The following is a 27,932-nucleotide window of genomic DNA, read 5'->3' on the forward strand; positions in this document are numbered from 1 at the left end:
GAACATCAATCATGCAACTGCCAATGTGATCAGTTTGAACCAGTCAACTCAGTGTGAGTGGACAGAAAACAGTGTTAGGATTTTGATCCTCATGATGCCTCCAATAGGCCCAAGGTGGGCAGCCAGTCTCTTTATGAGATCTTTATTAACTAAACAGACATTATAAGAATGAGCTCTAAAAACCAAAAAACCCACCATATTGGTAGCACTTAAAAAAAACAAAAGCAGGGGCGCCTGGGTGGCTCAGTTGGTTAAGCGACTGCCTTCGGCTCAGGTCATGATCCTGGAGTCCCGGGATCAAGTCCCACATCGGGCTCCCTGCTCGGTGGGGAGTCTGCTTCTCCCTCTGACCCTCCTCCCTCTCATGTTCTCTGTCTCTCATTCTCTTTCTCGCAAATAAATAAAATCTTAAAAAAAAAAAAAAAAAAAAAAAACAAAAGCAGAGTTTAGAATAAAAACTGAGGGAATGCCAGTCAGTACAAAAACATCTTGACAATCAGTAAAAGCCTCTTAAGAGTAATGACAAAAAATTTCAGTGTCATTCAATTGGAAAAGAAAAATATCAGGTATAAGTGTCAAAACAAATTCTACCCAAAAGAGGCTTTAATATTAAGTCTAGAAATCTAAATGATTAAATTAAAAGGCTGAATCAAAATGTGAAGGCATTAGGGGTACCTGGCTGGCTCAGTAGGCAGAGTATGCAATTCTTGATCTTAGGGTTGTGAGTTCAAGCTCCACATTGGGCACAGAGCTCATTTAAAAAAAACAAAAGTGAGGGGTGTCTGGGTGGCTCAGATGGTTAAGTCTCTGCCTTCGGCTCAGGTCATGATCCCAGGGTCCTGGGATCGAGCCCCACATCGGGCTCCCTGCTCCGCGGGTGTCTGCTTCTCCCCCTCCTTCCTGCTCGAGCTCTCTCTTACTATCTCTGTCTCTCTCAAATAAATTAAAAAAACAAAAAACAACAAAAAAAGTGAGGATATTAGTATAATTGGCACATCAGTTTAGTAGAAGGTATAGATGGTAATAAGAGGATATTGCAAGCTAACATCCAAATTGTAGTTAAGAAAGAAAATATTATTTCGATCAGCTATCTACAGAAATGATACAAACCAAGAAATACCCAAAATCTAACCAAGGTGATCGAAACAGATTGAAGAATATGGTTCTTGATGAGATCAGTGGTATCGCCTGATAAATGATGAGGCCTGATTCGGTGAGAGCCCTGTGATGGAGAGAAAGGTTAGGAGAGCTACTTCCATTTATTCACTACAGAACACTTACACATGTCAGAAGCTTTACACACATTGTTTCATTTAATTCTCCTAATAGTCTTATGAGGGGGATGAGTCTTTAGGGATGAGAAAACTTGGGAGATGTTAACCTGCCTAAAGTTACTAGTAGGAGGTAGAGCTGTGATTCAAACACAGTCCAGGACTCTACAACTGGTGCTCTTAACCAACTAATTGCATTTTCCAAATGGATCACCTGTAGTATTCTGTCCTGCAATACTGTGAATGATAAGCTTTCAAAAATGTTCCATGGGCAAATGAGTTGGGAAATTCTGAGTGCTTACTGTAAACTAGGACTTCTCTGAGCCTTTACTGTAAATCTAAAGACTACAGAAAACAGCAAAATGGATTGGCTGGCTTTTTTTTTTTTTTTAAGATTTTTTTATTATTTATTTATTTGACAGAGAAAGACACAGCGAGAGAGGGAACACAAGCAGGGAGTGGGAGAGGGAGAAGCAGACTCCCCGCCGAGCAGGGAGCCCGATGCGGGACTCGATCCCGGGACTCCAGGATCATGACCTGAGCCGAAGGCAGTCGCTTAACCAACTGAGCCACCCAGGCGCCCTGGCTGGCTTTTCTAGATCATCTCTATCTTGTCCTTACTCTTAACTGTACAAAGTGACTAATTAATGGAAAAGACTACTTCTAGGATATGGACTAGATATGGCAGGAATATGTAATTAGAGTGCTCAAAAATGCCTGGATTTGAGACAGCACTTAAAAATGAATGTTTATATGTAACAAAAAATTAGAAGAGTTTTTAAAAAATTAAACTTAAATACATTAGATAACAGTTATAGTAAAAAATATGCTTTAATAATGGGAATAAAAGCTGTTTGGGCCCCCACGGTACCACCAACTCATAGAAGATCTTAGCTATAAACAGGCAGAAGGATGATGTAATCTTTCAACATAGTTAAAACTGGGTAAAGCACAATAGGTGTGTTCCTTGAATAGTCTGCCAAATATTTTTCCAGATTATAGCTATTGTGCAAATGGATTGGCATGAATAGTTATGTCCTTAATGTGTACATCATTAAGAGGTCGATAGGTCTTCTCATTTACTGGTAACTTCTCCAATTCATCCAGAGTCTCCAGACCATCTATTACCCTGAAATAGAAACAATAAAAATGTATGAAAAATTCCTTAGATTGAAACATAGTATCCAAATACCTATAGCAATTACAGTTTCCTTAAGAGAAAAGGACCATGTCTCATAGTTCTTTGAATTCCCTAGTTAAGTGTGCAATAAAATACTGATTTTCTACCATGGGTATTAGCCAAAATTCAGAAACAAAAATTCATTTTTATGCCTTTAGACAATAGCAATGGGTAGGAATATTACCATCAAAGTACTCCCACAACATAGCTACAAATGGGTCTAATATAACCAGTTTTAAGATTTTCTTTGCTATCGGAAAGCCCAGAGAAAGTATGTATGGGTGACACTTATTACTTAGTACTGCCCTATACTAAAGGTCCTGAAGTGAGTGGCTGCTTTACACTTCATTGTTTAAATGTGTTTTTACTTTTTGCATCTGGGCAACAACAAAAAGCAGTAATAACAAGAGAAGGGAAGATGGGACACTTAAGCCCATTTCCAGCAAGTGTATTTCATGTTACTACAAAGAAAAAAATATATATAGACAGCTATCCTTCGGGCAAGTTGGTCTAAAACATTTGCTAAGAAAAGGTGGCTTGCTTTATTTATATATTTATTTATTTTAGAGAGAGCGAGTGAAAGAGCATGTGAGTGGGGGGAGAGGGAGAGAGAATCTCCAGCAGACTGGGCTCCATCCCAGGAACCCGAGATCATGACCTGAGCCAAAATCAAGAGTTGGTTGCTTTATGGACTGAGCCACCCAGGCGCCCCCCACCAAAGTCTTTAAATTTAAAGTTTCAAAAACCTTCCCACCTTCTGGGTCAGTAAGAGAAACAGAGGCTATAGGAAACAGATCTCAGGCAAAAAAGGGCATGTAGAATTGAGGCAAGTCAGTCAAGTATTTGGGACACAGAGCCCTTTGAAAACAAATGGAAAGCTATGTACCATCTTCCCAGAAAAACGTGTGTATACACACAGAACACATAATTTCAAGGACTTAAGGGACCTAAGGTTAAGAATCTTTGTTCTTAACTCTCTAGTTCTGTCACAAAACTAGTAACATAAATCTTAGTAATTAATGATCGATAATTCTGAATGGTGGGTTAAAGGAGAAAGTGAAAAGAAGGGAACCTGAGTGATCTATATCCAGGCAATTACTACTAGGGGCTGTAATATTTCATTAATTTCACTGAATATTAATCTATAAATTAAATATATATATGGAATGAAAACTAAGAGTTGTTGAGTCTTCTATTTTTATTTTTATTTATTTATTTATTTATTTTAGATTTTATTTATTTGAGAGAGAGAGAATGAGAGAGAGCACATGAGAGGGGGGAGGGTCAGAGGGAGAAGCAGACTCCCTGCCGAGCACGGAGCCCGATGTGGGACTCGATCCAGGGACTCCAGGATCATGACCTGAGCCGAAGGCAGTCGCTTAACCAACTGAGCCACCCAGGCGCCCGAGTCTTCTATTTTTAATTAACCTAATTTGGCATCCACACTGTTAAGTGAAAGAAACTCTAGAACTGTGCCTTGGTTTATTGAGCATAGTAAATATTTGTTAAATGAATAGACAAGTTGACTTCTTGCTGATTTATAAAAGCAATTCCCAGGCATAGTGCTAACTGGATATTTTGGCAGAGCCTGCTAAACACCTCCCTAGGATCCAGGCTCCCCTTCTTACTCATAGAAACCTGATTTTATTGAGAGCAGCAATGTGTCTAGCTGAAAAACATTTCCTACCCTCCCTTGTAGATAAGGGGAGGCCTCATTGCTAAGTTCTGGGTCTTCAGGAAAGCTCTTTAAAAAGGGGCTGACTTGTGGAGCCTACTAAATACATACATACCTACATACCTACCTACCTACATACATACATACATACATAAATAGGGCTGACTCAGCTGGCAAGCACCTCTTGCCCTTCCTCCTCCTTTCTGCTTGGAACACATGTTCTGACTGGAGCTATGCTGCCCATATTAGGACCATGAGGTGAGCATGAGGATGGAAGATAAAGATGGTTTAGGAAGAACACTGGTGACAGAAGGGAACCACCATCTTAGCCCATCTTTTTGAAGCCACTGTTTTTCAGATCTGTCAGTTGCTGCAAAATGCTATTCATAAGAAGAAATACATTACTGTTAATTTGCGTAATAATCCTTACAAAAAAAAGATTGGCTTCTATTTTACAAAATAAAGAAATTAAGGCTTGGTTATAAGTTCCCAAGGTCACAGTGCTGGTAAGTGGTGGACTTACCAGGTGTATTTAGCTTTCATACTGCTCCTTCAGTATTACGCTATTATCATAGCCTCTCATATGTATCCCTTGCAATGAAATTCCAAAGAAAACAGTAACCAAATACTCACTTTCCAAATACTGTGTATTTCATGTCCAAATGTGGCTGCTTGCCATAGGTGATGAAGAACTGAGATCCATTGGTGTTTGGCCCGTTATTAGCCATAGATACAACACCTCTAACATTGTGCTGTAAAAGGCCAAAATATTTAACTGTGTTTTTATATAAATATTCCAAATATAGGACTCAAGCCAAGACATGTACTTTTTTTTTTTTTTTTTTTTAAGATTTTACTTATTTGACAGAGAGGGACACAGTGAAAGAGAGAACACAAGCAGGGGGAGTGGAGAGGGAGAAGCAGGCTTCCTGCGGAGCAGGGAGCCCGACGCGGGGCTCAATCCCAGGACCATGGGATCACGACCTGAGCCGAAGGCAGATGCTTAACGACTGAGCCACGCAGGTGCCCCAAGACCTGTACTTTTTAAGGGACCAAGAAAACATTTAATCAGCTTCTATTAGGGCTAACCCGAATGTTCACTTTCTGTATTATCTGTATTTCAAAAACTTGTATGTAAATTGTTTATATATCAAATCATATGCCTCAGTTAATTTCATTTTCACTTTGGAGGAGTATAGCCACAAACATTTTTCGCAATACGAAGGTATTAATAGACATCCTTACATTTATATTAAGGAACATGCTGGCATGAAACGATCAGGCAGACAACAAAACCAAAATCCCCATAAGCTCTTCACACATACACTGGACTCTGGCTAGTTTCTTTATCTGTAAAACAAGGGAGGGAGGTTGGACTAGTTCAGGGGTTTATTCGTAATTCAAATGCTCACAAGGGTCAGCAGATAATAAGTTGATTAACTGGACAGAATGTACACATTAGGGAGTGATGGAGTCTGGCAAAAGGAATGGTATATCTCTTACTTAATAGCACTAAAAAATTTTTTTAAACCAATGGCCATTGAGAATACATCTGTGGATCCCACCCAAGGGCAGTCAGTTCATGACCCAGGACTGGGATGATCTAAGGGAAGGTCTCCTACAGCTCAAATATTCATGATACTATTTGTTATACAGGGACTGTTTAAAGAATTAAAAGAACTTTATTGATAAGACTGAAGACATGACAGAACTGTGTTGTAAGGAGGTGCTGCAATAAATAATCGTCACTCCCTTTTTAGCTATTCATCAGGAAACACTAATGAGACAAGCAATAGAAATATAGCTATATCAAGATATTAATGCTTTGATGGACATTAAGGCCATGTGATGTAATGAGCACTGGGTATTATATAAGACTGATGAATCACAGGCCTGTACCTCTGGAACCAATAATACATTATATGTTAATTGAATTTAAATAAAAAATGTGAAAAAAGATATTAATGCTTTATTGTCTTCCTAAAAGGTGACTCCCAAATGTTACATTTGATAATACACAAGAATGTATGTACCACTTATAACTTAATAAAATACTCATTAACCTATTTCTAAGATAATTTACCAAACTGTTGCGTATGCCTATGTACTCATCTATTACCTCAACTTCTCCAAGAGAGAACCACTATTCTATCTTTATACATGCCTAAAAAAATATATTTTTTTCTTTTGTTTCTGAGCTCTCTAAGATAGTATCATACTATCTGTAGTCTTCTGGGAAATGCTATTTATACCATCATTATGTTTCTAAGATTTACACACGAATGTGTAGTGGTAGTTGTGATTTTTACTGCTGGATAATATTCCACAACTGAATATAATTTCCATTTTATGATCAGTGGACATTTGGGTTGTTTTTAGATTTTTGCTATTAAAATAGCACTCTAGGAACACTCTTGTACTGTTTCCTGATGCACATGTACAAGAGTTTCTGGAGGGTAAACATTTGGGAATGGAATTGCTGGGTCAGAGTATGTAAATATTCAATACACACCCTCAACTCTGGTATATAAAGGTTCTTAACCCTAACTGTAGGAATCACGCAGGAAACCTGAAGTATAATTTAGGTCCTAATCGGGCCTATTCTTTTTCTATTTAGGGGGTGTAAGGCCAAAATATTTCATATTTTTAAAACTTCCACAGGTGAGTCTGTATTAACCAGTGTTGAAAACCACTGGTATACAGATTAGTGTTATGGAAGCAGTTATTAATTAATGCCTAAAAAGTTGTTTTGTTTTTAATTCAGGAAAAGGATGACTTATAAACAATTTATCACCTCCCAACCTCAACTCCTATAACAAAAGTAATGTTCCCTTATGAAAGAAAACAAAAAGAAGAAAAAATAAATTACTCCTAGTCTCACCATCCAGACATAAACACTGCAGTGGAATTTTTTTCAGAATTGTCCTGGATTTTTTTCAGAATATATTTTAATGTGACTGAAATATGATGTACTAAATTACATATTCTTATAGAGAATTTCTCTTTTTTCTAATTTCTAAAGTTATCATTTTATGCAGATACAAAGTTTAAAAGACCACATGATAACTGTCAGCAGATGTCCTCTCTGGGAAGTATAACTGATTGATTTAATTTTTTAATTTTAATTTAATTAGTTTTTTTTAAAAAAAAAAAAACAGGCATGCATTAGTTTCTTATTAAAAAAAAAAAGGTTCTTGGGGTACCTGGCTAGCTCAGTTGGTGAAGCATGCGACTCTTGATTTCGGGTTTGTAAGTTCGAGCCCCATGCTGGGTGTAGAGATTACTTAAAAATAAAATCTTTTTTTTTTTTTTTTAAAGGAAAGTAAAAAGAAAAGCTTCTTTAGAAAGTTTGGAAAATTGAGAAAAAATATGAGAAGAAAAAAAAAAAACAGGAAAGGAAATAAAAATCTCTAATTTTACCATGCTATGCACTTCCCTTTAACCTAGTTGGGATCCACCACAGACATTAATTCAGGAATATTCAAACATCAAACAGAAGATAATAAAAGTTCATATTGATAATGTGCAATACTGCAACCAGGAGGTCTCAAAGGTTTTCCTCCCTACTCTCAAAAAAGGCTGGTGATTCATGTCATTCAACATATATTTTATAGTGAGACCTTAAGCCCTTTTGGTACATTACTGATTAAACATTTCAGGTTGGACCCAAAGATAAGCTCACTTAATATCAAGATCCATGTGATTGTGACATTCCAGGATATATTTTAGGCAAGAAATGCAATTTATATTTATAAATTTCTCCCTGACATTTATCAAGTGTACTAAGACTACAAAAACTAATGTTTGTATACTAATGACATTAACTTGTGTTACTACAATGTATGTATTAAAGTTTTCAAGTGTAAACAAGGCACGAGAAAATAGATTTTGAAGCACTAGAGATATACCTTAAGATATTCACTATATTCATCCTCAAATTTCTTGCCCCAGATACTGTTACCTCCTCTTCCAGTACCTATATTACAAGACAGACAAATCAAAAGAAGTATCTAATTTAAAAAAATAACTAAAGTTGAAAAGGTTCATTTTCTAAAACATAAGGGCTAGTTTATAACTATTTATTTATTTTTAAAGATTTTATTTATTTGTGAGAAAGAGCGCACAGCTGGGGGAGAGAGAGGAAGAGGGAGAAGTAGGCTCTGCACTGAGCAGGGAGTCTGCTTTCCCCTCTGTCCCTCTTCCCGCTCATGCTTGCACACCCACGTGCACTCTCTCACAAAAATAAATAAATTAAAAAAATAAAGAGGGTGCCTGGGTGGCTCAGTTGGTTAAGTGACTGTCTTCAGCTCAGGTCATGATCCTGGAGTCCCTGGATTGAGTCCCGCATCGGGCTCCCTGCTCGGCAGGGAGTCTGCTTCTCCCTCTGACCCTCCCCCCTCTCATGTGCTCTCTCTCATTCTCTCTCTCTCAAATAAATAAATAAAATCTTTAAAAAAATAAATAAAATAAAGATAAAACTTGTTATGTCCTCTCTTCTCAAAATTTCACTTTACGGACCAGAAAAATAAAGTATCTCTATAAAAAAAAAACAACTCCTCTATCATTATTGTTCATATTTTATTTTAAGATGTTATTTATTTATTTTAAGGAGAGAGAGAGAGTGCACGAGCAGGAGGGGCAGAGGGAGAGGGAGAGAGAATCCCAAGCAAACTCTGTGCTCAGTGCAGAGTCTGATGCATGGCTTGATCTCACAATCCCAAGATCACGACCCAAGCCGAAACCAAGAGTCCAATGTTCAACTGACTGAGCCACCCAAGCACGCCAGTCATATTTTATTTTAAAGATAGATGCCAGTAGCTTCTACTTAAAAATTTCTTGCTATAGTAAGGTAGCCGGGTTATAAAAACTCTATGGGCTTATATCTTTGGTTTTATTTTATAAAAATTAAATAAATTTTATTTACTTAAAAAAATATATTTATATATATGTATTTTCTAAGAAGGCTCCAAGCCTAGTCTAGAGGCTTGAACTCACAACCCTGAGATCAAGACCTGGGCCGAAATCAAGAGTCAGATGCTCAACTGACTGAGACACCCAGGCACCTCCCCCCCCAAAATATTTTTGAGTATAGTTGACACACAATGTTACATTATATATTTTTCTATTTGTCTGCCCTCTTCTTCATACTACATACCCAATTCTCTAGATAGATATTAATGCAGTAACTTACCTGTCGGATCTCCTGTTTGAACCATGAAACCCTTGATATTTCTATGAAATATACAGCCATTGTAGTAATTACTGGCACAAAGAGCCAAAAAATTCTGAAAAGGGTAAAAATAATGATTGGGAAATGGTGTAGCAGAAACACATTTAAAGTAATGAACAAACTGTATTTACTCAAAACACCATAACAATGCATTTATGTTTTTTAGGCATTACTTTGGATAATGTCACTTTTCTGCCTGAAACACTTGAATGGCTTCCTTCTGTTCTTGGAATAGAATACAGTCATACCTCTACATCTCATGTGTTAATAACTTCTTTCTCTTACTTACTATGTTAACCCCATCATCATTCTGAAAATTCATCCAAAAGAGGTAGGCTTTCCCATCTTGAGGCCTTTGCACTTCTATCTCTACACCTGGAATATTCTTTTTATCTCTTTCCATGGAGATGCCTTCATTACATTCTGCACTCAGTTTTAAGTATCACTTTCTTGGCTAGGCCTGCCCTCAACTTCTTTTAAATAATTCTTTTCCATTAGTCTCTATTTCAACGCTTTGTTTCCTTCAAGGCATTATCATGATCTAGAATCACTTTTTTCTAGAATGACCCTCCCACCCGCCACCAACTTCTTTTCTCAGAATGTTAGCTCCATGAGGGCAAGGGATGTCTCTTGGTCATTACTGTATTCCCCTGACAAGATAGCCTTTCATAAATAATTGTTGAATGAATATAGAGAGCTCTTTCCTTCTTTGAAATTTAAATAATTAAAATAATGTAAGAAACAGTTCTCTTATCTAATATCCTAATGATTATATTTCCTGAGGAAAATAAGTGAAAAGAAAAAGATACCAACCACTCTATGGTTAGAGAAAAATTATCTACCCTTTCTTTGATCCACCTTTAACATCAAAAGTTAAGTGGAAACTAGACCAGAAATTATGATGGTTAGTTTTTCCTGACACTGGTTTTATATACAAGTGTTTATTGTTTTTTAGGTTAGATAATTTAATTTCAAAATGGTTATCCTGCGGCATTAACTCATTTTTTATATGTACATAATGTACTCACCTCACAAGTTTTGGGTGTTCTCTCACAGAAAACTTCTATTTTAATATCACCTACATCTGTATGCAGTGTCACTGACTAAAAAGGAGAAAAAAATGTAAGAACAAATGAGATTTCTCCATAACTTTATGCACTGTATTATTTCCCCAACTAGATTAAAGATGAGAATATGAATGAAAACACAAAAAGAAATACCATTTCAGAGATGAACTGTCCACATAGCTGAGAGTAAGCTGTACTTCTTCAAAATTTATTTCAACAGTAGGAAAAAACTCCAGAAGATAAATATGTTAATGTAAAATGCTGTCTACCCTAAACATTTAACAGTAAATATTGTGATGGAAATACTTTTTAAGTATGAATTTTTCATCAATAAAAATGAAAACAATGGTTATGTTAATATTACTGATTTAAATGGCAACTCACCAACATCATTAATATATATTGAAAAATAGTAAGAAAACAACTTTTCAAAACAAAGTCTCCACCAGTTCCCTTATGTAATTTAATTATGAGAGAGAGTGTTAAAAACAATTCCTTTCTTCACTAAAGACAACAATCTTCTGTGTTTCTAGATCCTAAATGTGCAGAGGTAACCATATTACTCCTTGCTTGCGTTTTATCTGATGTTCCAGTAACTTGCATTCTTTTTGTTATTCCCTTGTCGGGTGGGGGGTTACTCTGAGGCTTCCTTTCTCACTTCTCTTCTTCCAGGAGTATCTAGCAGTCAGAAAGTATGGTGGGGTTGATAGAGGGTAGGAGTGTGTGAGTTGGAGGTAGGGTGAGAGGGAGACAGCATTATTCTCATTGCTTTTCTTCTATTTCAAGCTGCTCATGCTCTGACAAATAAAATCTTAAAAAAAAAATTGTACAAAACTTACCATTTTTCTTCTTGAGCGTTTCAGAAAGTACTATTGCTTAATTTCTCAGTCTTACCAGAAGTTAGAAAACGTGTCTCTATTCCCAAAAGAGAAAATTAAGTTCATTTTCCTCTCTTAACTCACACATGCTCATTTCTACTGCATATTTAAAAGAAAGAGTCTCGAATAGCATCCCCAAGTAATAAAAATCTGGTTATGGAAACGATGAGAACCTACCCGACTCAAGCCCCTCAATCTCCTACTTTCCCTGTTCACTCTTCTTCAAAAGCCTCCCTGCAACTCTTCCAAGTCAGGTACATTTCCGCCTTGGGGTCTAGACACTGGGTGTTCTCTTTGTCTGGAGCACTTAGACTCAGACGTCTGGACAGTTATATTCCTCACGTCCAAGTCTCTGATAACTCTATTTAAAACTGCCTTCACTCTAGTACCTGCCCAATTATCTTTTCCTATAGCACTTATCAATAATACGCTATATATTTTTCTAATTAAGTCTGTTCCAGTATCACCCTCCCCGCCCAGTATGCTCACTCGAAGCCCAAGAATTAAAACACAGAGCTTAGCAAGAGTCTCGATAAGTGAATGAAAGAATGAGTGATGTTACTTACCACCTTAGCACAGCTGTTGTTGAAACAGAAAAGATGCCCTTGCATAACACGTTTCGAAATTAGTGTCTTCGGGCTACCGGAAGTCGAGCGCGGGACCCATTAGAGAGAACGCCCCTCACCTGCTCGCCTCCTTCCTTCCTATTTCAAACCAAAATGACTAGAACTAGGAAGACAATGTAATTTGTCCTCACCTGGTACGCTTTTGACAGTGAAAGGAGCTCTTTGAATAATTATACAAGGACACGAAACGTAAACCGGAACCATTCCGAGCAACCTCTAGCAGTACCTTGGGCTCAGACGTAAAATGGGAAGGACCACTTCCGCCCGGCTCCTTTCCATCCCATCCTGCAATGCCAGGAGGCCCTGCGCAGGGCCGGAAGTGGTGAGTCCAGTTCTCCCGTGGCGGGTCATGGTTAGTGCGTGGCCTGGAAGTTGTGAGGGTGCTTCTGGGAAAGGAGGCAGAGGAGGAGACAGGGGCAGGAAATTAGTTTGTGGCGTGATAGCGTAGGGCGCCAGTGGGGAAGAAGTGCCGACTCAGGAGCTTCTTGCCGTGTTTGGCCTCTTCGTTGTCCTGGAAAAGGTCGGAAGTGGGATTGAAATGAGAGGTAGATGAAGCAACGGAACAAGGTGCAGTTTGCAGGCTGTAAAGTGGGTCATACTAATGTTTAAAAACAGTGCTGGGGCACCTGGGTGGCTCAGTCGTTAAGCGTCTGCCTTCGGCTCAGGTCATGGTCCTAGGGTCCTGGGATGGAGCCCCACATCGGGCTCCCTACTTCGCGGGAAGCCTGCTTCTCCCTCTCCACTCCCCCTGCTTGTGCTCCTTCTCTCACTGGGTCTCTCTCTGTCAAAATAAAATAAAAATCTTAAAAAAAAAAAAAAAACAGTGCTGACAGTAGGCATTGTTCCCAGCTGTACGGTTAAATCTTGCGACCACACCGTAAGCGGGGCACTATTTTCATTCTTCGGAGGACAGCAGAGGTTAGGTAATTTGTTACACAGCTGTGGCTCTGGGAGTCAGTCTCGTTTCAGAGTCGGTGCTCTACCACCACGTGTGCCGCCTCCCATTGTTAATTGCGGCGTGAAGCCACGCAGCCTCTCAGTTTCCTGATCTGTGAAATGGAGGGTGTTCTGTGTTATTTTCAAGGGCTCTTTCAAATTTAGCAGTAAATAACTCAAAGCTGTGGTGGCCCACTAGGGCTTCACTTTCATGCCTGCCAGATTTAGAAGAGTCTGGAGAGCGGGGCGGTATCAGTACTTGGAATCGGAGAGGGAAAGTGGTATAAGAACCTTTAGAAGATCTTCCAAGACCCCAGGCTCCAGTGGATTTTGGCGGCTCCGCAGCATTTCCAGTCAGATTCTGAATAAGTACACACATGTAGTAGTAAATATTTTTGCTGAAAAAATACTTTTTTCAACAAATTTGTTCAATATTTTTGTTGAAAAACTTGTTTTTGAAATTACTGGGTTACGAATACTTGATTAAATTTACGATTGGCTGTGCTTATCTTGTTAATTATGCATACTATGAATGCTATTCTTCAAAAATAGAAATGTTCCTGGATTCTTAATGGAGTTGATAGTGTTAGTTTTGTATAGGGTGTAGACACTGAAAAGGTTTGTCGAGAAAAGCTTTAGGAAGTTGAAGGAGACTTGGAAGAGTAGAGTTTAGAGAACTGGAGAAGGGAGGAGAGTGGTTGAAGCAAGGATGGGAAGAACAAGAATCAGGGTGTGTGTGAGGTGGAGGAGGTGGGGATGAACATTTGTGTATTATGTACCAGGCTCATGCTAGGTGACTTACACATATTAATTGATTTGTTCCTGTGAATGGCCTCTGATGTAGGTTATAGTGTCTCCCATTTTGTAAATGAGAAAATAACCTCAGGTTAAATGACTTATCTAATATACTGTGTCCTGGTAAGTGGCAGAATCAGTATTTGAACCCAGGAATATGTGACTACAACTCTTTTACTCATATGGTTTGCTCCCTCCAAGGTCCAGGCCTAACGTGTATCTGTGTACCCTTTTTCTGTGTTTTGACTTCAGACACTCAGTTTTGCCTGATTTCTGTATGTTGTCCTCTCCTGTACGCCTCATTCCCAGAACAATCCGGCTTGTTCATTCCCCGATCTGCAATTTTTCCCGTTCCTTCATGGATTTGAAGGTGCTCCTTTCCTCCTTGAATGACTTTGCATCCCTCTCACTTGCTGAGAGTTGGGACAATGTTGGATTACTGGTGGAACCAAGCCCACCACACACTGTACACACACTCTTCCTTACCAATGACTTGACTGAGGAAGTAATGGAGGAGGCGCTGCAAAAGAAGGTGGATCTCATTCTCTCCTACCATCCACCTATTTTCCGACCCTTAAAGCACATTACCTGGAAAACCTGGAAGGAACGCCTGGTGATCCGGGCTCTGGAAAACAGAGTCGGTATTTACTCTCCTCACACAGCCTATGATGCTGCACCCCAGGGAGTCAACAGCTGGTTGGCTAAAGGGCTTGGTGAGAAGCTCTTATTCTTTCATGTTTAATATTTTCCCTACAAATGCTTTGAAATTTTAGAATGTCTTTCCAACAGAATTTTAACTGCTTTAGATGTGGGTACCGTTATTTTATTTTTATATATTTAAAAATAATGTTGTGAAATCTAGCAATTGTATTTGAGAAACTTAATTTTTATCCTTAATGAGTAAGGAGAGCATAGGAAATCTTCATTGCTGTACTGATCTTTGTGAGTCCTCACTCATGTGGCACAGTGCCTAGCACCCAGAAATTCGAGAAGTGCTTGTTAAATTGAGTTGAGAGCTCAGACCTCTCCAGAATATACTTCATGTGTCAGTTAAATAGACATCAGAGTTTTATTGAATGCTTGCTCAAGCCCAGTACAATGAAGGACTTCAGCCTATGTGTTTTAGTTTTGTTTTTAGTAAGTTATTTTAGTTTACTCATTGGGGCTGAAGCTTTTATGATGACATATCTGGATTAATGTGGTCAAGTAGATTATGAGCATTTGCAACCGGAATGATGGTTTACATGAATAAATTTAGGAAGCAGTCACAATTCTGTATATCCTCTAAGAATTCATGAGTCAAGTTTTTGTGATATTTAAGAGTCTTCTGGAAAATAATTCTGAAAATAAATTTGATTTTGTATGTACTAAATCCCTAGATTATGGGGATTTAGGTATATATGTAAGGGGTATGTGTGTATGTGTGTGTGTGTTACATAAGTATCTGAGAATTGATCTTTAAAAACTCATTTCCTTAAAATTTTGCCCATAATAGTTTGTCTTTTTAATTAAAAAAAAAAAAAAACCCACCATTTTTTTCCTAGGAGTTTGCACCTCCAGGCCCATACATCCTTCCAAAGCTCCCAACTACCCCACAGCAGGGACGCATAGAGTAGAATTCAGTGTTAACTGCACCGAAGACCTGGACAAAGTCATTTCTGCAGTGAAAGAAATTGCAGATGTTTCTGTCACTTCTTTTTCTACTAGGTACGATATATTTTTCTCCTTTTTTGTGTATATTTATCTGTATGGATCTTCCTTATAAATTCTATAACCCTGGTATTTAGGTCTGAAACTGTTTTCCCCCAGAATGGGTTTCTTTTTTTTTTTTTTTAAAGATTTATTTATTTATTTGTTTGACAGAGAGAGAGAGAGAGAGAGAGAGCGAGAGCAGGAACACAAGCAGGGGGAGTGGGAGAGCGAGAAGCAGGCTTCCTGCCGAGCAGGGAGCCCGATGTGGGACTCGATCCCAGGACCCTGGGATCATGACCTGAGCCGAAGGCAGACGCTTAACGACTGAGCCACCCAGGCGCCCCAGAATGGGTTTCTAAGGCAGCATACTTCTCATTTGCGTGTGGGTGTTCCATGGGGTCTTTTCGAAACAATAAAAATGACAAGTAACATTTATGTGGGAGGGACTGCGCTACACCTTTTACTTAAAATATTTCTAGTTTTCCTGATAACATTGAAAGGTGGTTTTTACTTGAGAGTAATAGATAAATCCTACCGATAACACATGATTACATGGGTTTACTTTTAGTTTCCAGCAAATCAGTGATTCCCAAGCACCTTTTATTTTTTTATTTTTATTTAAGATTTTATTTATTTGACAGAGATAGCGAAAGAGGGAACACAAGCAGGAGGGGGAGTGGGAAAGGGAGAAGCAGGCTTCCCGCTAAGCAGGGAGTCCAATGCGGGGCTCCATCCCAGGACCCTGGGATCCTGACCTGAGCCGAACGCAGACAGACGCTTAACGACTGAGCCACCCAGGCGCCCCTCCCAAGCACTTTCTAAATTTTATTTATTTTTGGGCACCTGGGTGGCTGAGTCGGTTAAGCATATGCCTTTGGCTCAGGTCATGATTACAGGGTCCTAGGATCGAGCCCCACGTCGGGCTCCCTGCTCAGCGGGGAGCCTGCTTCTCCCTATACCGCTCCCCCTGCTTGTGCTCTCTCTCTGTCAAATAAATAAAATCTTTAAAAATAAATAAAATTTATTTTTTATTTAAATTCAATTTAGTTAACATATACTGTATTATTAGTTTCAGGGGTAGAATTTAGTGATTCATCAGTTGTATTTAACACCCAGTGCTCATTATATCAAGCGCCCTCCTTAATGCCCATCCCCCCACCGAACTCCCCTCCAGCAACACGCAGTTTGTTCCCTAGAATTAAGAGTCTCTTATGGTTTGCCTCCCTCTCTGTTTTCATCCTGTTTTATTTTTCCTTCCCTTCCCCTTTGTTCATCTGTTTTGTTTCTAAAATCCCACATATGAGTGAAATCATAACCGTATTTGTCTTTCTCTGACTTATTTCGCTTAGCGTAATGCTCTAGTTCCATCTACATCTGTTGCAAATGGCAAGAGTTCATTGTTTTTGATGGCTGAGTAGTATTCCATTGTATATGCATCGCATGTTTTCTTTATCCATCTATCTGTTGATGGACATTTAGGCTTTTTCCATAGTTTGGCTATTGTGGACATTGCTGCTATAAACATTGGGTGCATGTGCCCCTTCCAATCACTATGTTTGTATCCTTTGGATAAATACCTAGTAGTGTAATTGCTGGGTCATAGGGGAGTTCTATTTTTAAATTTTTGAGGAACCTCCATACTATTTTCCAGAGTGGCTGTACCCTTTGCATTCCCAACAACAGTGTAAGAGGGTTCCCCCTTTTCTCCACGTCCTCCCAAGTACTTGAAAGGGGGGGGAAAAAAAAACCATTCAGGTGCCTCTTATAAGGCCAATCATTTATTAGGGCAGAGATACCAAAATGGTGTCTCATAGATGATTTCTTTTGAAGCTAATTTATCCTAATGCCTTTTGAAACATGTTAAAAGACAAGTTACACAAAGCTGTAACTTAATAATTGTTTAAAAAACAAAGATAAATATGATTTTAATAAATGGAAATCTGTATCAGGCTACAACAGAAAGTGATTCTTTCATGAGTGGTTTTTTTTTAAAGATTTAATTTCTTGGGCGCCTGGGTGGCTCAGTTGGTTAAGCGACTGCCTTCAGCTCAGGTCATGATCTTGTAGTCCCGGGATTGAGTCCCGCATCGGGCTCCCTGCTCAGCGGGGAGTTGACTTCTCCCTCTCATCCTCCTCCCTCTCGTGCTGTCTCTCATTCTCTCTCAAATAAATAAATAAAATCTTTAAAAAAAAAAAGAGATTTAATTTCTTTATTTGAGAGAGAGCGTGCACACACACACACAAGCAGGGAAGAGTGGCAGAGCGAGGGGGAGAAGCAGACTCCTTGCTGAGCAGGGAGCCCAATGTGGGGCTCGATCCCAGGACCATGAGATCATGACCTGAGCCGAATGCAGGCACTTAAACAACTGAGCCACCCAGGTGCCCCTTATGAGAGGTTTTTAAGTGTAGACACCTTATAATTAAATTGCAAATGTTTTCTAGTAGTGTTGAGGAATTTAAAGAAAAGAAATTATAGGACTTTATAGATTACAGTCATGGTGGTCTTTTACCATATTGAAATACTGTGTAAATACTGAAATTAAAAGAAAATGATAGAAATCATGAGAATTTCAAACAATATGAAAGTCCTCCTGTTCCTTTTACTCAGTTCCAGTATCTTCAATGCCAATCATCTTTTCCCTGTTTTTGGAGAAGTGGGTATCTTTCCATACGTATACAGGGATATGAAGAAATGCATAGGGTTTTTTTTCCCCTTAATTAAATGGTATGCTGCATTTGCCTTTTTTTATTTACCAGGGTGTCTTAGAGATCATCCCATATAGTTATAGAAGATCTCTTTACCTGCTGTGTAGTGTTTCCTACTTTAGATGTACTGGGTTTCTTTAAGCAATCTTCTTCCTAACTGATGAGCTTTTTTTTTTTTTTTTTTTTAAACTGATGCACATTTGGTTTTAGTTTTTCCCTATTACAGGTAATATCTGGGCTTTACCATTAGATTGGGGTCCAGGCAGGTTTTCTTTTCAAAGCTCCACAGATGATTCCAGGGTTGACAACAACTCCTCCATATTCTTTTAAGGTGTTTTTTAGTTCTAGAATTCTATGATTATATTTAGAGTTTATGGTTAAATACAAAACTTTCCTGATGCCAATCTTTCTGGAGAGGCTCTAGGGCATTGCTTTTCAGAGGGTGACTCAAGGACCCCCTACATCATTGTTAATGGGATGCTTATGAAAAATGCACATTTTTGGCTTTTCATCCTAGATCTATGTAATTAGAATTGGGTTTGCCTGAAAATCTGTCCCAGAGATCCTTGTATTCAGTGATATTTGAAAGTTAACTTCTGTAGGGCCTTAAAAAATTCAGTTTGCCCTACTCCCATTCGCAGAAGTTCTGTTTCACTGGATCTGTAGAAGGGTCCAGCAGCTATCATTTTAAGAAGCTAGCAGATTGCTGATGCACACCTGGGATTTAGAATAGTTCTATAACAGGGCCCCTGCGTAGCTCAGTAGGTTAAGCATCTGCCTTTGGCTCAGGTCATGATTCCAGGGTCCTAGAATTGAGCCCCGCATTGGCCTCTCTGCTCAGCGGAGAATCTGCTTCTCCCTCTCCCTCTGCTGTTTCCCCTGCTCTGTGCTCTCTCTCTCTGTCCAAAAAAAAAAAAGAATAGTTCTATAACAGTGGTTTCAAAGTGAGGTCCCTGCGTCAGCAACCTCAGCATCACCTGCAGCTTGTTAGAAAGGTAAATTCTCAGATCCCCACCTAGACCTACTGAATCTGAAACTCTGGGGGTAAAGCTCAGCAATCTGTGTTTTAATAAGTCTACAAGGAGATTTTGTGGTGCCTGGGTTGTGCAGTGGGGTTAAGCATCTGACTCTTGGTTTCCGTTCAGGTTGTGATATCAGGGTCATGAGATCAAGCCCTGTGTTGGGATCTACACTGAACGCAGAGCCTGCTTGACATTCTCTTTCCCTCTTCCTCTGCCCCTCCCGCTCATGCTCTCTCTCTCTCAAATAAATCTTTTTTAAAAAAATCTATAAGATTTTGATGCATGCTGAAGTTTGAGGAATATTATTCTAGAGAATAGTTTGGTTTGGGATTGAATCCTAAATTTCATGTAATCTAATCTCTATTTCAGGAGGTTGTAAACTGGATTGTTTAAAATACAATTCAAAGGGCACCTGGGTGGCTCAGTCAGTTAAGTGTCTGGTTAAGCATCTGACTCTTGGTTTCAGCTCAGGTCAAGATCTTAGGGTTGTGAGATTGAGCCTCGCGGCAGTGAGGTCCAAACTCAGCACAAAGTCTGCTTGGGATTCTCTCTCCCTCCCGCTCTGCCCCTTCTCTTGTGAGCACATGCTCGCTTTCTCTCTTTCAAATAAATAAAATCTTTACGAAAAATAAAATACATTTCACTTACATTTATCCTAAAGGAGCAAGTGATTTTTTTTTTTTTTTTAATAGGACTGATGATGAAGAACAAACACGGATTACTCTGAATTGTAGTCAGGAGGCTTTGATGCAGGTGGTGGCTTTTCTTTCCCAGAGCAGACAGTTCTATCAGAAGACCGAAATTCTGTCACTGGAGAAGGTAATAAAAATATATTACTGTGCATTTTTGTTTGACAGATTTATTTGTAAATTGTTAGATTGACAGGCTATTAACTTTACTTAAAGAAGTACAAGGTGGTGTTGAGTGCATAAAATACCCTGAAAAATATATTGAGAAAGGGAGATGTTCCAGGAGTGGAAAAGTGTTGATAGATGTTTAGTCTGTTCGGGCTGCTATAACATATCTGGGCTCTATGTGGATAGCTTTTGAAGAACAGAAATGTATTTCTCACAGTTCGGGAGGCTGGGAAGTCCAAGGTAATGGTACCAACAGATTGGGAGTGGTATCTGGTGAGGGCCCACTTCCTGGTTCATCAGTGGCGCCTTCTCTCTGTGTCCTCACATAAAAGGAAGGACTAGCGATATCTCTCGGAGCCTATTTTATAAGCAAATCCCAGTCATGTGGGCTCCCCACTCATGACTTAAGTACCCCCCAAGGGCTCCACCTCCTAATACCATCACCTTTGGGGGTTAGGATTTCAACATATCAATTTGTGTGGGGCAGACATATTCAGGTCATAGCGGTGCCGTACTTTAAAAAAAAAAAGTTCTGGTTTGGGGGTACCTGGGTGGCTCAGTCCATTAAGTGTCCATCTCTTGATTTTGGTTCAGGTCATGATCTCATGAGGTGGGTCATGAAGTGGGCCTCCACGCTGGGTGTGGATCCTGCTCAAGACTCCGCTTCCCCCCCAAGCTCACATGTATTCTCTCTCTCAAAAAAAATAAAAATAAAAAATAATTTTAAAGATTCTGTTTGGTTTTTTTTTTTAAGATTTAAAAAAAATTTAGTTGAGAGAGAGAAAACAAGCAGGGTGAGGGGCAGAGGGAGAAGCAGACTCCCCACTGAGCAGGGAGCCGGATGCAGGGCTCAATCCCAGGACTCCAGGATCATGACCTGAGCTGAAGGCAGATGCTTAACCGACTGAGCCACCCAGGCGCCCCTAAAGATTCTGTTTTTATTGAAGTGTAGTTGACACCTAGTATTACATAGCAGTTCTTTTTAGGGTTAGAGACTCCGTTACAGGTTATAGATTCTATCTCTTTTATACCCTCTGCCTGGACCATTTTATTTGCTCCTTTAACAATTGGCCACCATTTGTATAATGATTCCTATATCTTGACTTTTCTGGCTCAGAATGCTTTCTTAAGGTAAAAAGTTAAACCCGTATTTCCAGGGACTCTGTGGACATTTTCCTCCTAATGGATCCCACAAGTACTTCAATATATACAAATATTGACCTTATACCCTATATCACCCCTTTATTTTTATTTATTTATTTTTTAGAGAGAACATGCACACCCGTGAGAGCAGGGGTTGGGGGGAGGGGCAGAGAGAGGGGGAGAGAGAGAATCTTAAGCAAGCTCCACCCTGAGATTATGACCTGAGCCGAAGTCAAGAGTTAGATGCTTAACCGACGGAGCCGCCCAGGCGCCCCTACATCACCCCTTTAAATATTTTTTCTGTTTCATTGGTGGCATCATCACCTACCTTATTTTCCAAGATTCCACAACTCTGCCTTGCCTCTCATAAACCCAAGCCCTGCTGATCTGTCCCCAAATCGAAACTGTCTCTTCTCTATTTGCTTTGTCATCGTAGTAGTTGAAACTCTCATCTTTCGTCACCTGGGAGATGAGTAGTCTCCCTAGTGGGCACTTAAAAGAGACAGTCCATGCTTTCTGGCACAGTGTACAAAGCCCTTCATGACTGGCCATGCCTTCTGTCCCTAGCCCTTGCTCTGCACACCAGCTAGAGTGTCTGTTCTTGGATCCACCCTGAGCTCATGCCTTTCCACATTTCACCCTATCCCTTTCCTACTACACTGCACTTACCATCACTCCTTTTTTTTTTAACCTTTTTTCTGATCTGGGAGACCCAAGTCTCTGTAACACCTTTGATTCCAGGAGCCTGGGTAGCTCAGTCAGTTAAGCATCTGCCCTCGGCTTAGGTCATGATCCCAGGGTGCTGGGATCGAGCCCCACATTGGGCTCCTTGCTCAGTGGGGAGCCTGCTTCTCCCTCTGCCTGTCGCTCCCCCTGCTTATGTTCTCTCTCTCTCTCTTTCTGACAAATCTTAAAAAACAACAACAACAAAAAGAACCCCTTTGATTGCACTTCCTCCAAGTACCCCCACACCAAGTACCAGCTCATTTATTTTGTGGTTTCCTTGTGCTTCCATAAAATAGCACCTCTCTTGTATTTAAACACTTTTATTATGATTAGTTATCTAAAGATCTGCCTTTCCAGAAGACTGAGCTCGTAGAAGTCAGAGAATGTTTTTGTCAGGTTTGCATCCCGAGACTTTAGCCTGGTGCTGGCTATAGTAAGCTCAGTGTGCATGTTTTATTCTCATCATTTGCTGTTTGTTTCCTAGGACGAAGATGGATAGTTTTTCTAACTTCTGTTTCTCCTCAGCCTCTGCTTCTACATACTGGAATGGGACGGTTATGCACACTGGATGAATCTGTTTCCTTGGCAACCATGATTGAGCGAATCAAAAGGCACCTTAAACTATCTCATGTTCGCCTTGCTCTTGGGGTAGGAAGGACCTTAGGTAAATATGTACCGTTTATTTGTCCGGTGTATCTACTAATGTAGTATTATGTAGCGTTTGGGCAAAAGTTGAAGCTCTTGGTTATATATTCATATAAGTGACAGGAAACATGTTAGCTCATGGGAGATGACTGGTTTATTTTATCAATCAGGGTGGGCTAGGTTATGCTGTGGTATACATCTTATTGGCTCAAACAAGATTTATATCTCTCTCATATTTGGTGTTCAAGTCAGCAGCAGAAGTCTCCTCACTGTAGACTGATTTCTGTTGCAGAGGGAGAGTTAGGAGGGTCTTAAAGCATCAATTAAGTATTCCAGCCTGGAAATGATACATTTTCTGTTCAACTCATGTCCAGAATTAATCACATTGCCAATACAAGTCAGGGCATGAAATGCAGTCCTACCATGGGCCAAGAAGAGAGCTGGAAATTGTTATTGCTCCAATTAACAATGCAAATGTTATATTTTACAATACTGGTGATATTTTATAATGAGGTGCAAAGTGACCCACTGCAGTTTGAGTCTTATAGCCACTGCCTTGTCCTTTGGCTTTTCCCAGTATTTGGGGGAACAAAGGAAGTGAACAGACCATTTGTGAGCCTAGCAGTGTACTGAATTTCTTAAGTGTGTGAATTCCCGCTGCAAAGGCAGTGAGTGGGGCATACTTGTTCTGAGTGTGGATTCTGAATGCCTTGGGTTCAAATTTGTCTGTCCTATTTGCTGCATGACTTTGACGAGTCAGTGAACACCTCTGTGTCATGGTAGTCTCATCTGTAAAAACTGCAGTAACAGTAAGAAAACCTTACTCATCAAGTTAGTCTAATCCATGTGACAGGGCACAGTGACTGGCATACATTGAATATAGTACATGCTAGCTGTTAATTATGTGGGAGTTATTTTTATTCCCATTATATTACAGGTTCAGACAAATAGATAACTTAGTCCCCAAACAACTCATGGAAGTTAGTTTCCAAAGAAAATGGGTGGCAGAGATGGGATTTGACTTCTGATCCAACCCCAAAGCTGCTTTTTTAATTTTTTTCTTTCAAACAACATTTTTATGTTATTTATTGATTGATTGATTTAATTTTTTAAAGATTTATATCTTTATTTTGGAGAGAGAGCAAGCACGCACGTGGGTGTGGGGGGGGGGCGCGGGAGGGGCAGAGGGAGAGGGAGAGACAATCCCAAGCAGACGCTGCGCTGAGCGCGGAGCCTGATGTAGGGCTTGATCTCATGACCCTAAGATCACAACCTGAGTTGAAACCAAGAGTTGGACGCTTAACCACCTGTGCCACCCTGGTGCCCCTGTTTCATTTATTTTTTAATTGAAGTATACTTAACATACAATGTCATATTAGTTTCAGGTGTTCAACAAGTCTGTAGATGCTGCTATGCTCACTAAGTGTGCCTACCAATCTGTCACCATACAACACCATTACAATACCATTAACCATTTTCCCTGTGCTGTGCCTTTTGTCCCCGTGACTTACTCATTCTGTAACTGGACGTGTCTCCTACTCCCCTTCACATATTTGGCCCATTCCCCCTCTCCTCTGGCAACCATCTGTTCTCTGTATTTAGGGCTCTCCTTTTTATTTATTTCTTTTGTTTTTTTAGATTCCATGTATGATTCCTCATTATGGTATCTGTCTTCCTCTGTGACTTATTTCACCTAGCATAATACCCTCTAGGTCCATCCATGTTGTTGCAAATGGCAGGATCTCCTTTTTTTGTGGCAGAGTAAATGTTTCATTATGTATACTTACCACATCTTTCTCCATTTATCTATTGATGAGCATTTATGTTGCTTCCTTAGCTTGGCTGTTGTAAATAATGCTGCAGTAAACATAGGGGTGTATATGTCTTTTCAAGTTTGTGTGTTTATTTTCTTTGTGTAAATAGTAGTGGGGTTACTGGGTCATATGGTATTCTATTTTTAATTTGTTGAGTAACCTCCATACTCGTTTCCACAGTGGCTGCACCAGTTTGCATTCCCACCAACAGTACGTGAAGGTTCCTTTTTCTCCACATCCTTGCCAACAATTGTTATTTCTTGTCTTTTTGATTTCATCCTTTCTGACAGGTGTGAATGATACCTCCTTGTGGTTTTTGATTTGCATTTCTCTGATGATGAGTGATGTTGAATATCTCTTCACATGTCTTTTGGCCGTCTGTATGTCTTTGAAAAAATGTTCAGGTTTTCTGCCCATTTAAATCGGATTATTTCTTTTTTGTTTTTAGTGTTGAGTTGTATAAGTTCTTAATATATTTTGGATGTTAACCTGTTTTTGGATTTATCATTGCAAATATCTATTCCCCTTCCAGTAAATTGCCTCTTCATTTTGTCGATGGTTTCCTTTGCTGTGCAAAAGTTTTTTGTTTTTTGTTTTTAATTAAGATTTTATTTTTTTGAGAGAGAGCAAGAGAGCGAGCGCAGTCAGGGTGAGGGGCAAAGGGAGAGTCAGACTCCCTGCTGAGCAGGGAGCCCAACGTGGGGCTCAATCCAGGACTCCAGGATCATGACTTGAGCCAAAGGCAGACGCCTAACTGACTGAGCCACCCAGATGTCCCTGTGCAAAAGCTTTTTATTTTGGTGTCGTTCCAGTAGTTTATTTTTGCTTGTGTTTACCTGGCCTCAGGAGACCTATCTAGAAAAGTATTGTTAAGGTCAGTGTAAGAGAAATTATTGTCTATGTTTTCTTTTAGGAGTTTATGGTTTCAGGTCTCACATTTAAGTTTTTAATCCATCTTGAGTTTATTTTTGTGTATGGTGGTAGGATAGGGGTCCAGTTTCATTCTTTTGCATGTAGCTGTCCAGTTTTCCCAGCATCATTTGTTGAGCAGACTTCTTCCCATTACATATTCTTGTTTCCTTTGTTGAAGATTAATTGACCATATATAAATGTGGGTTTATTTCGGGGCTCTATTCGGTTCCATTGATCTATGTGTCTCTTTTTGTGCCAGTACCGTGCTGTTTTGATTATTAAACCTTTGTGGTACATCTTGAAATCAAGAAGTGTGATGCGTCCAGCTTTGTTCTTTCTCAAGATTGCTTTGGCTTTTCAGAGTGTTTTATGATTCCATACAAATTTGAGAATTATTTGTTCTAGTATCATGAAAAATGCTGTTGGTATTTTGATAGGGATTGCATTGAATCTGTAGATTGCTTTTGGTAGTATGGACATTATAACATTCCATTATCAAATCCATGATAATGGATTATCTTTCCATTTGTGTCATTTTCAATTTCTTGTATCAGTGTTTTATAGTTTTCAGAATACAGGACTTTCACCTCTTTGGTTAAGTTTATTGCTATTTTATTATTTTTGGTGCAATTGTAAATGGAATTGTTTCCTTAATTTCTCTTTCTGCTACTTCATTATTAGTGTATAAAAATGTAACAGATTTCTATATATTAATTTTGTATTTTGCAACATTATTGAATTTATTACTTTTAATGGTTTTTTGATGGAGTCTTGGGGTTTTTTATGTATACTATTATGTCACCTACAAATAGTTTTATTTCTTCCTTATCAATTTGGATATCTATTTCTTGTTTGATTGCTATGACTAGGACTTCTGGTGGCAAGAGTGGGCATTCTTATTCCTGAGCTTAGAGGAAAAGCTCTCAGTTTTTCACCATTGAGTATGATGTTAGCTGTGAGTTTTTCCATATATGGCCTTTATTATGTTGAGGAATGTTTCCTCTAAACCCACTTTGTTGAACAGATGTTGAATTTTGTCCAGTGCTTTTTCTGCACCTATTGAGATGACTATGATTTTTATCCTTCGCTTTGTTAACGTGGTGTATTACATTGATTTTTTGACTATCAAAGCATCCTTGCATCCCTAGAATAAATGCTACTTGATCGTGGTGAATGTATTGTTGAATGTGGTTGGCTAATATTTTGTGGAGGATTTTTGCATCTATGTTCACTGGGGATATTGGCCTGTAGTTTGGGAGTGTCTTTGTCTGATTTTGGAATTGGGGTAATGCTGGCCTTGTAAAATGTATTTGGAAGATTTCCTTCTCTTCTATTTTTTGGAATAGTTTGAGGAGAATAAATATTAACTCTTGTAGAATTCACCCGTAAATTCATCTAGACTTGTATTTGTTGGGAGTTTTTTGATTATCAATTCAGTTTTATTACTAGTAATCAGTCTGTTCAGATTTTCTATTTATTCCTGATTCAGTTTTGGAAGATTGTGTATTTCCAGGAGTTTATCCATTTCTTCTGCGTTGTTCAGTTTGTGGGCATGTAATTTTTCGAAGTAGTCTCTCATCCTTTGTATTTCTGTTGTGTCAGTAGTTACTTCTCTCATTTCTGATTTTTTAAATTTGGGTCCTCTCTGTTTTTCTTGAGTCTGGCCAAAGGTTTATCAATTTTGTTTATCTTTTCAAAGAAATGACTCTTGGTTTCACTGATATTTTCTATTGTTGGGTTTTTGGGGGTTTTTTTTAGTCTTTTTCATTTATTTCTGCTCTGCTCTGTTGTTTCCTTCATTCTACTGACCTTGGGTTTTGTTCTTTTTCTAATTCCTTTAAGTGTAAGGTTAGATTGTTTACTTCAGATGTTTCTTGTTTCTTGAGGTAGGCCTGTATCACTGTAAATTTTCCGTAGAACTGCTTTTGCTGAGTCTCAGATTTTGGACCATTGTGGACTTTTTTCATTTCCTTTTGTCTCTCTGTATTTTTTTATTTCTACTTTGATTTCTTTGTTGACCCATTGATTTTTTAGCTTTCACATATTTGTGGTTTCTTCCAGTTTTTTTCTTGTGGTTGATTACTAGTTTCATGCCTTGTGGTCTGAAAAGATGCATGATTCATTTTCATTCTTAAATTTAGAGACTTCGGGGCAGCTGGGTGGCTCAGATAGTTAAGCATCTGCCTTTAGCTTACGTCATGATCCCAGGGTCCTGGGATTGAGCCCCACATTGGGCTCCCTGCTTGGCGAGGAGTCTGTTTCTCCCTCTCCTTCTACTGCTCTCCCTGCTTGTGCTCTCTCTCGCTCTCTCTGTCAAATAAATAAATAAAATCTTTAAAAAAAAATATTGAGACTTGTTTTGGGGCCTAACGTGATTTATCCTGGATAATCTTCCATGTACACTTGAAAAGAAGGTGTATTCTGGTTTTTTTGGGATGGAATGTTCAATGTATATCTGTTAGGCCCATCTGGACTAATGTGTCATGCAAAGACACTGTTTCATTATGGATTTTCTGCCTGGATGATTTATCCATTGATGTAAGTGGGTGTTAAAGTTCCCTACTATAATGGTATAGTAATTTTCCCTTTGTCTGTTAATATTTGCTTTATGTATTTAGGTGCTCTGATGTTGGGTGCATAGATATTTATAATTGGTATATCTTCTTTTTGCATTGATCCTTTATCATTATGTAATGCCCTTCTTTGTCCCTTGTTAGTCTTTGTTTTTTTTTTTTTTTTTTTTTTTTTTTTTTTAAA

At 39.0% G+C, this 27,932-nt stretch overlaps 2 protein-coding genes across 6 annotated transcripts in view; one reads left to right on the forward strand and one right to left on the reverse strand.

The window, feature by feature from the left end:
- Nucleotides 1–1,791: 1,791 nt before the first annotated feature.
- On the reverse strand, nucleotides 1,792–12,045 carry PPIL3 (peptidylprolyl isomerase like 3). 4 transcript variants are annotated; one of them, XM_021703247.2, is made up of 8 exons: nucleotides 11,868–11,953; nucleotides 11,263–11,338; nucleotides 10,808–11,101; nucleotides 10,385–10,459; nucleotides 9,318–9,411; nucleotides 8,035–8,102; nucleotides 4,760–4,878; nucleotides 1,792–2,400 (listed from the first exon to the last, which is right to left on the reverse strand). In XM_021703247.2, the coding sequence occupies exons 3-8, from the start codon at nucleotides 10,814–10,816 to the stop codon at nucleotides 2,274–2,276; spliced, it is 492 nt and encodes a 163-aa protein (XP_021558922.1). In that variant the 5' UTR covers nucleotides 10,817–11,101; nucleotides 11,263–11,338; nucleotides 11,868–11,953; the 3' UTR covers nucleotides 1,792–2,273. The 4 variants fall into 4 exon arrangements, with proteins under 4 accessions (XP_021558922.1, XP_021558923.1, XP_044769631.1 ...); XM_021703248.2 differs by having other exon boundaries at nucleotides 10,577–11,101; XM_044913696.1 differs by having other exon boundaries at nucleotides 11,263–12,045.
- Nucleotides 12,046–12,213: 168 nt separating this feature from the next.
- Nucleotides 12,214–27,932, forward strand: part of NIF3L1 (NGG1 interacting factor 3 like 1) — a 26,272-nt gene continuing 10,553 nt past the window's right edge. The window contains exons 1-5 of one of the 2 annotated variants that reach the window (XM_021702961.1): nucleotides 12,214–12,249; nucleotides 13,911–14,371; nucleotides 15,203–15,365; nucleotides 19,771–19,897; nucleotides 22,330–22,468. In XM_021702961.1, coding sequence (XP_021558636.1) covers nucleotides 13,936–14,371; nucleotides 15,203–15,365; nucleotides 19,771–19,897; nucleotides 22,330–22,468 — 865 coding nt within the window. In that variant the 5' untranslated portion in view covers nucleotides 12,214–12,249; nucleotides 13,911–13,935. Of the gene's footprint in view, nucleotides 12,250–12,311; nucleotides 12,495–13,910; nucleotides 14,372–15,202; nucleotides 15,366–19,770; nucleotides 19,898–22,329; nucleotides 22,469–27,932 lie in introns of those variants that run through there. The other variant, XM_021702960.1, reaches the window with a different exon arrangement.

The sequence above is a fragment of the Neomonachus schauinslandi genome, chromosome 3 (assembly GCF_002201575.2).
Source record: "Neomonachus schauinslandi chromosome 3, ASM220157v2, whole genome shotgun sequence".
Classification (NCBI taxonomy): Eukaryota; Metazoa; Chordata; class Mammalia; order Carnivora; family Phocidae; genus Neomonachus; species Neomonachus schauinslandi.

What these genes read in the sequence shown, in the direction of transcription:
- PPIL3 (XM_044913696.1), bottom strand. An exon ending in AATATAGTGAATATCTTAAG is followed by an intron (nt 4,879 to 8,034) that starts GTATATCTCTAG and finishes GGCCTTTTACAG; the next exon opens with CACAATGTTAGAGGTGTTGT. An exon ending in AAATACACAGTATTTGGAAA is followed by an intron (nt 2,401 to 4,759) that starts GTGAGTATTTGG and finishes TTTCTATTTCAG; the next exon opens with GGTAATAGATGGTCTGGAGA.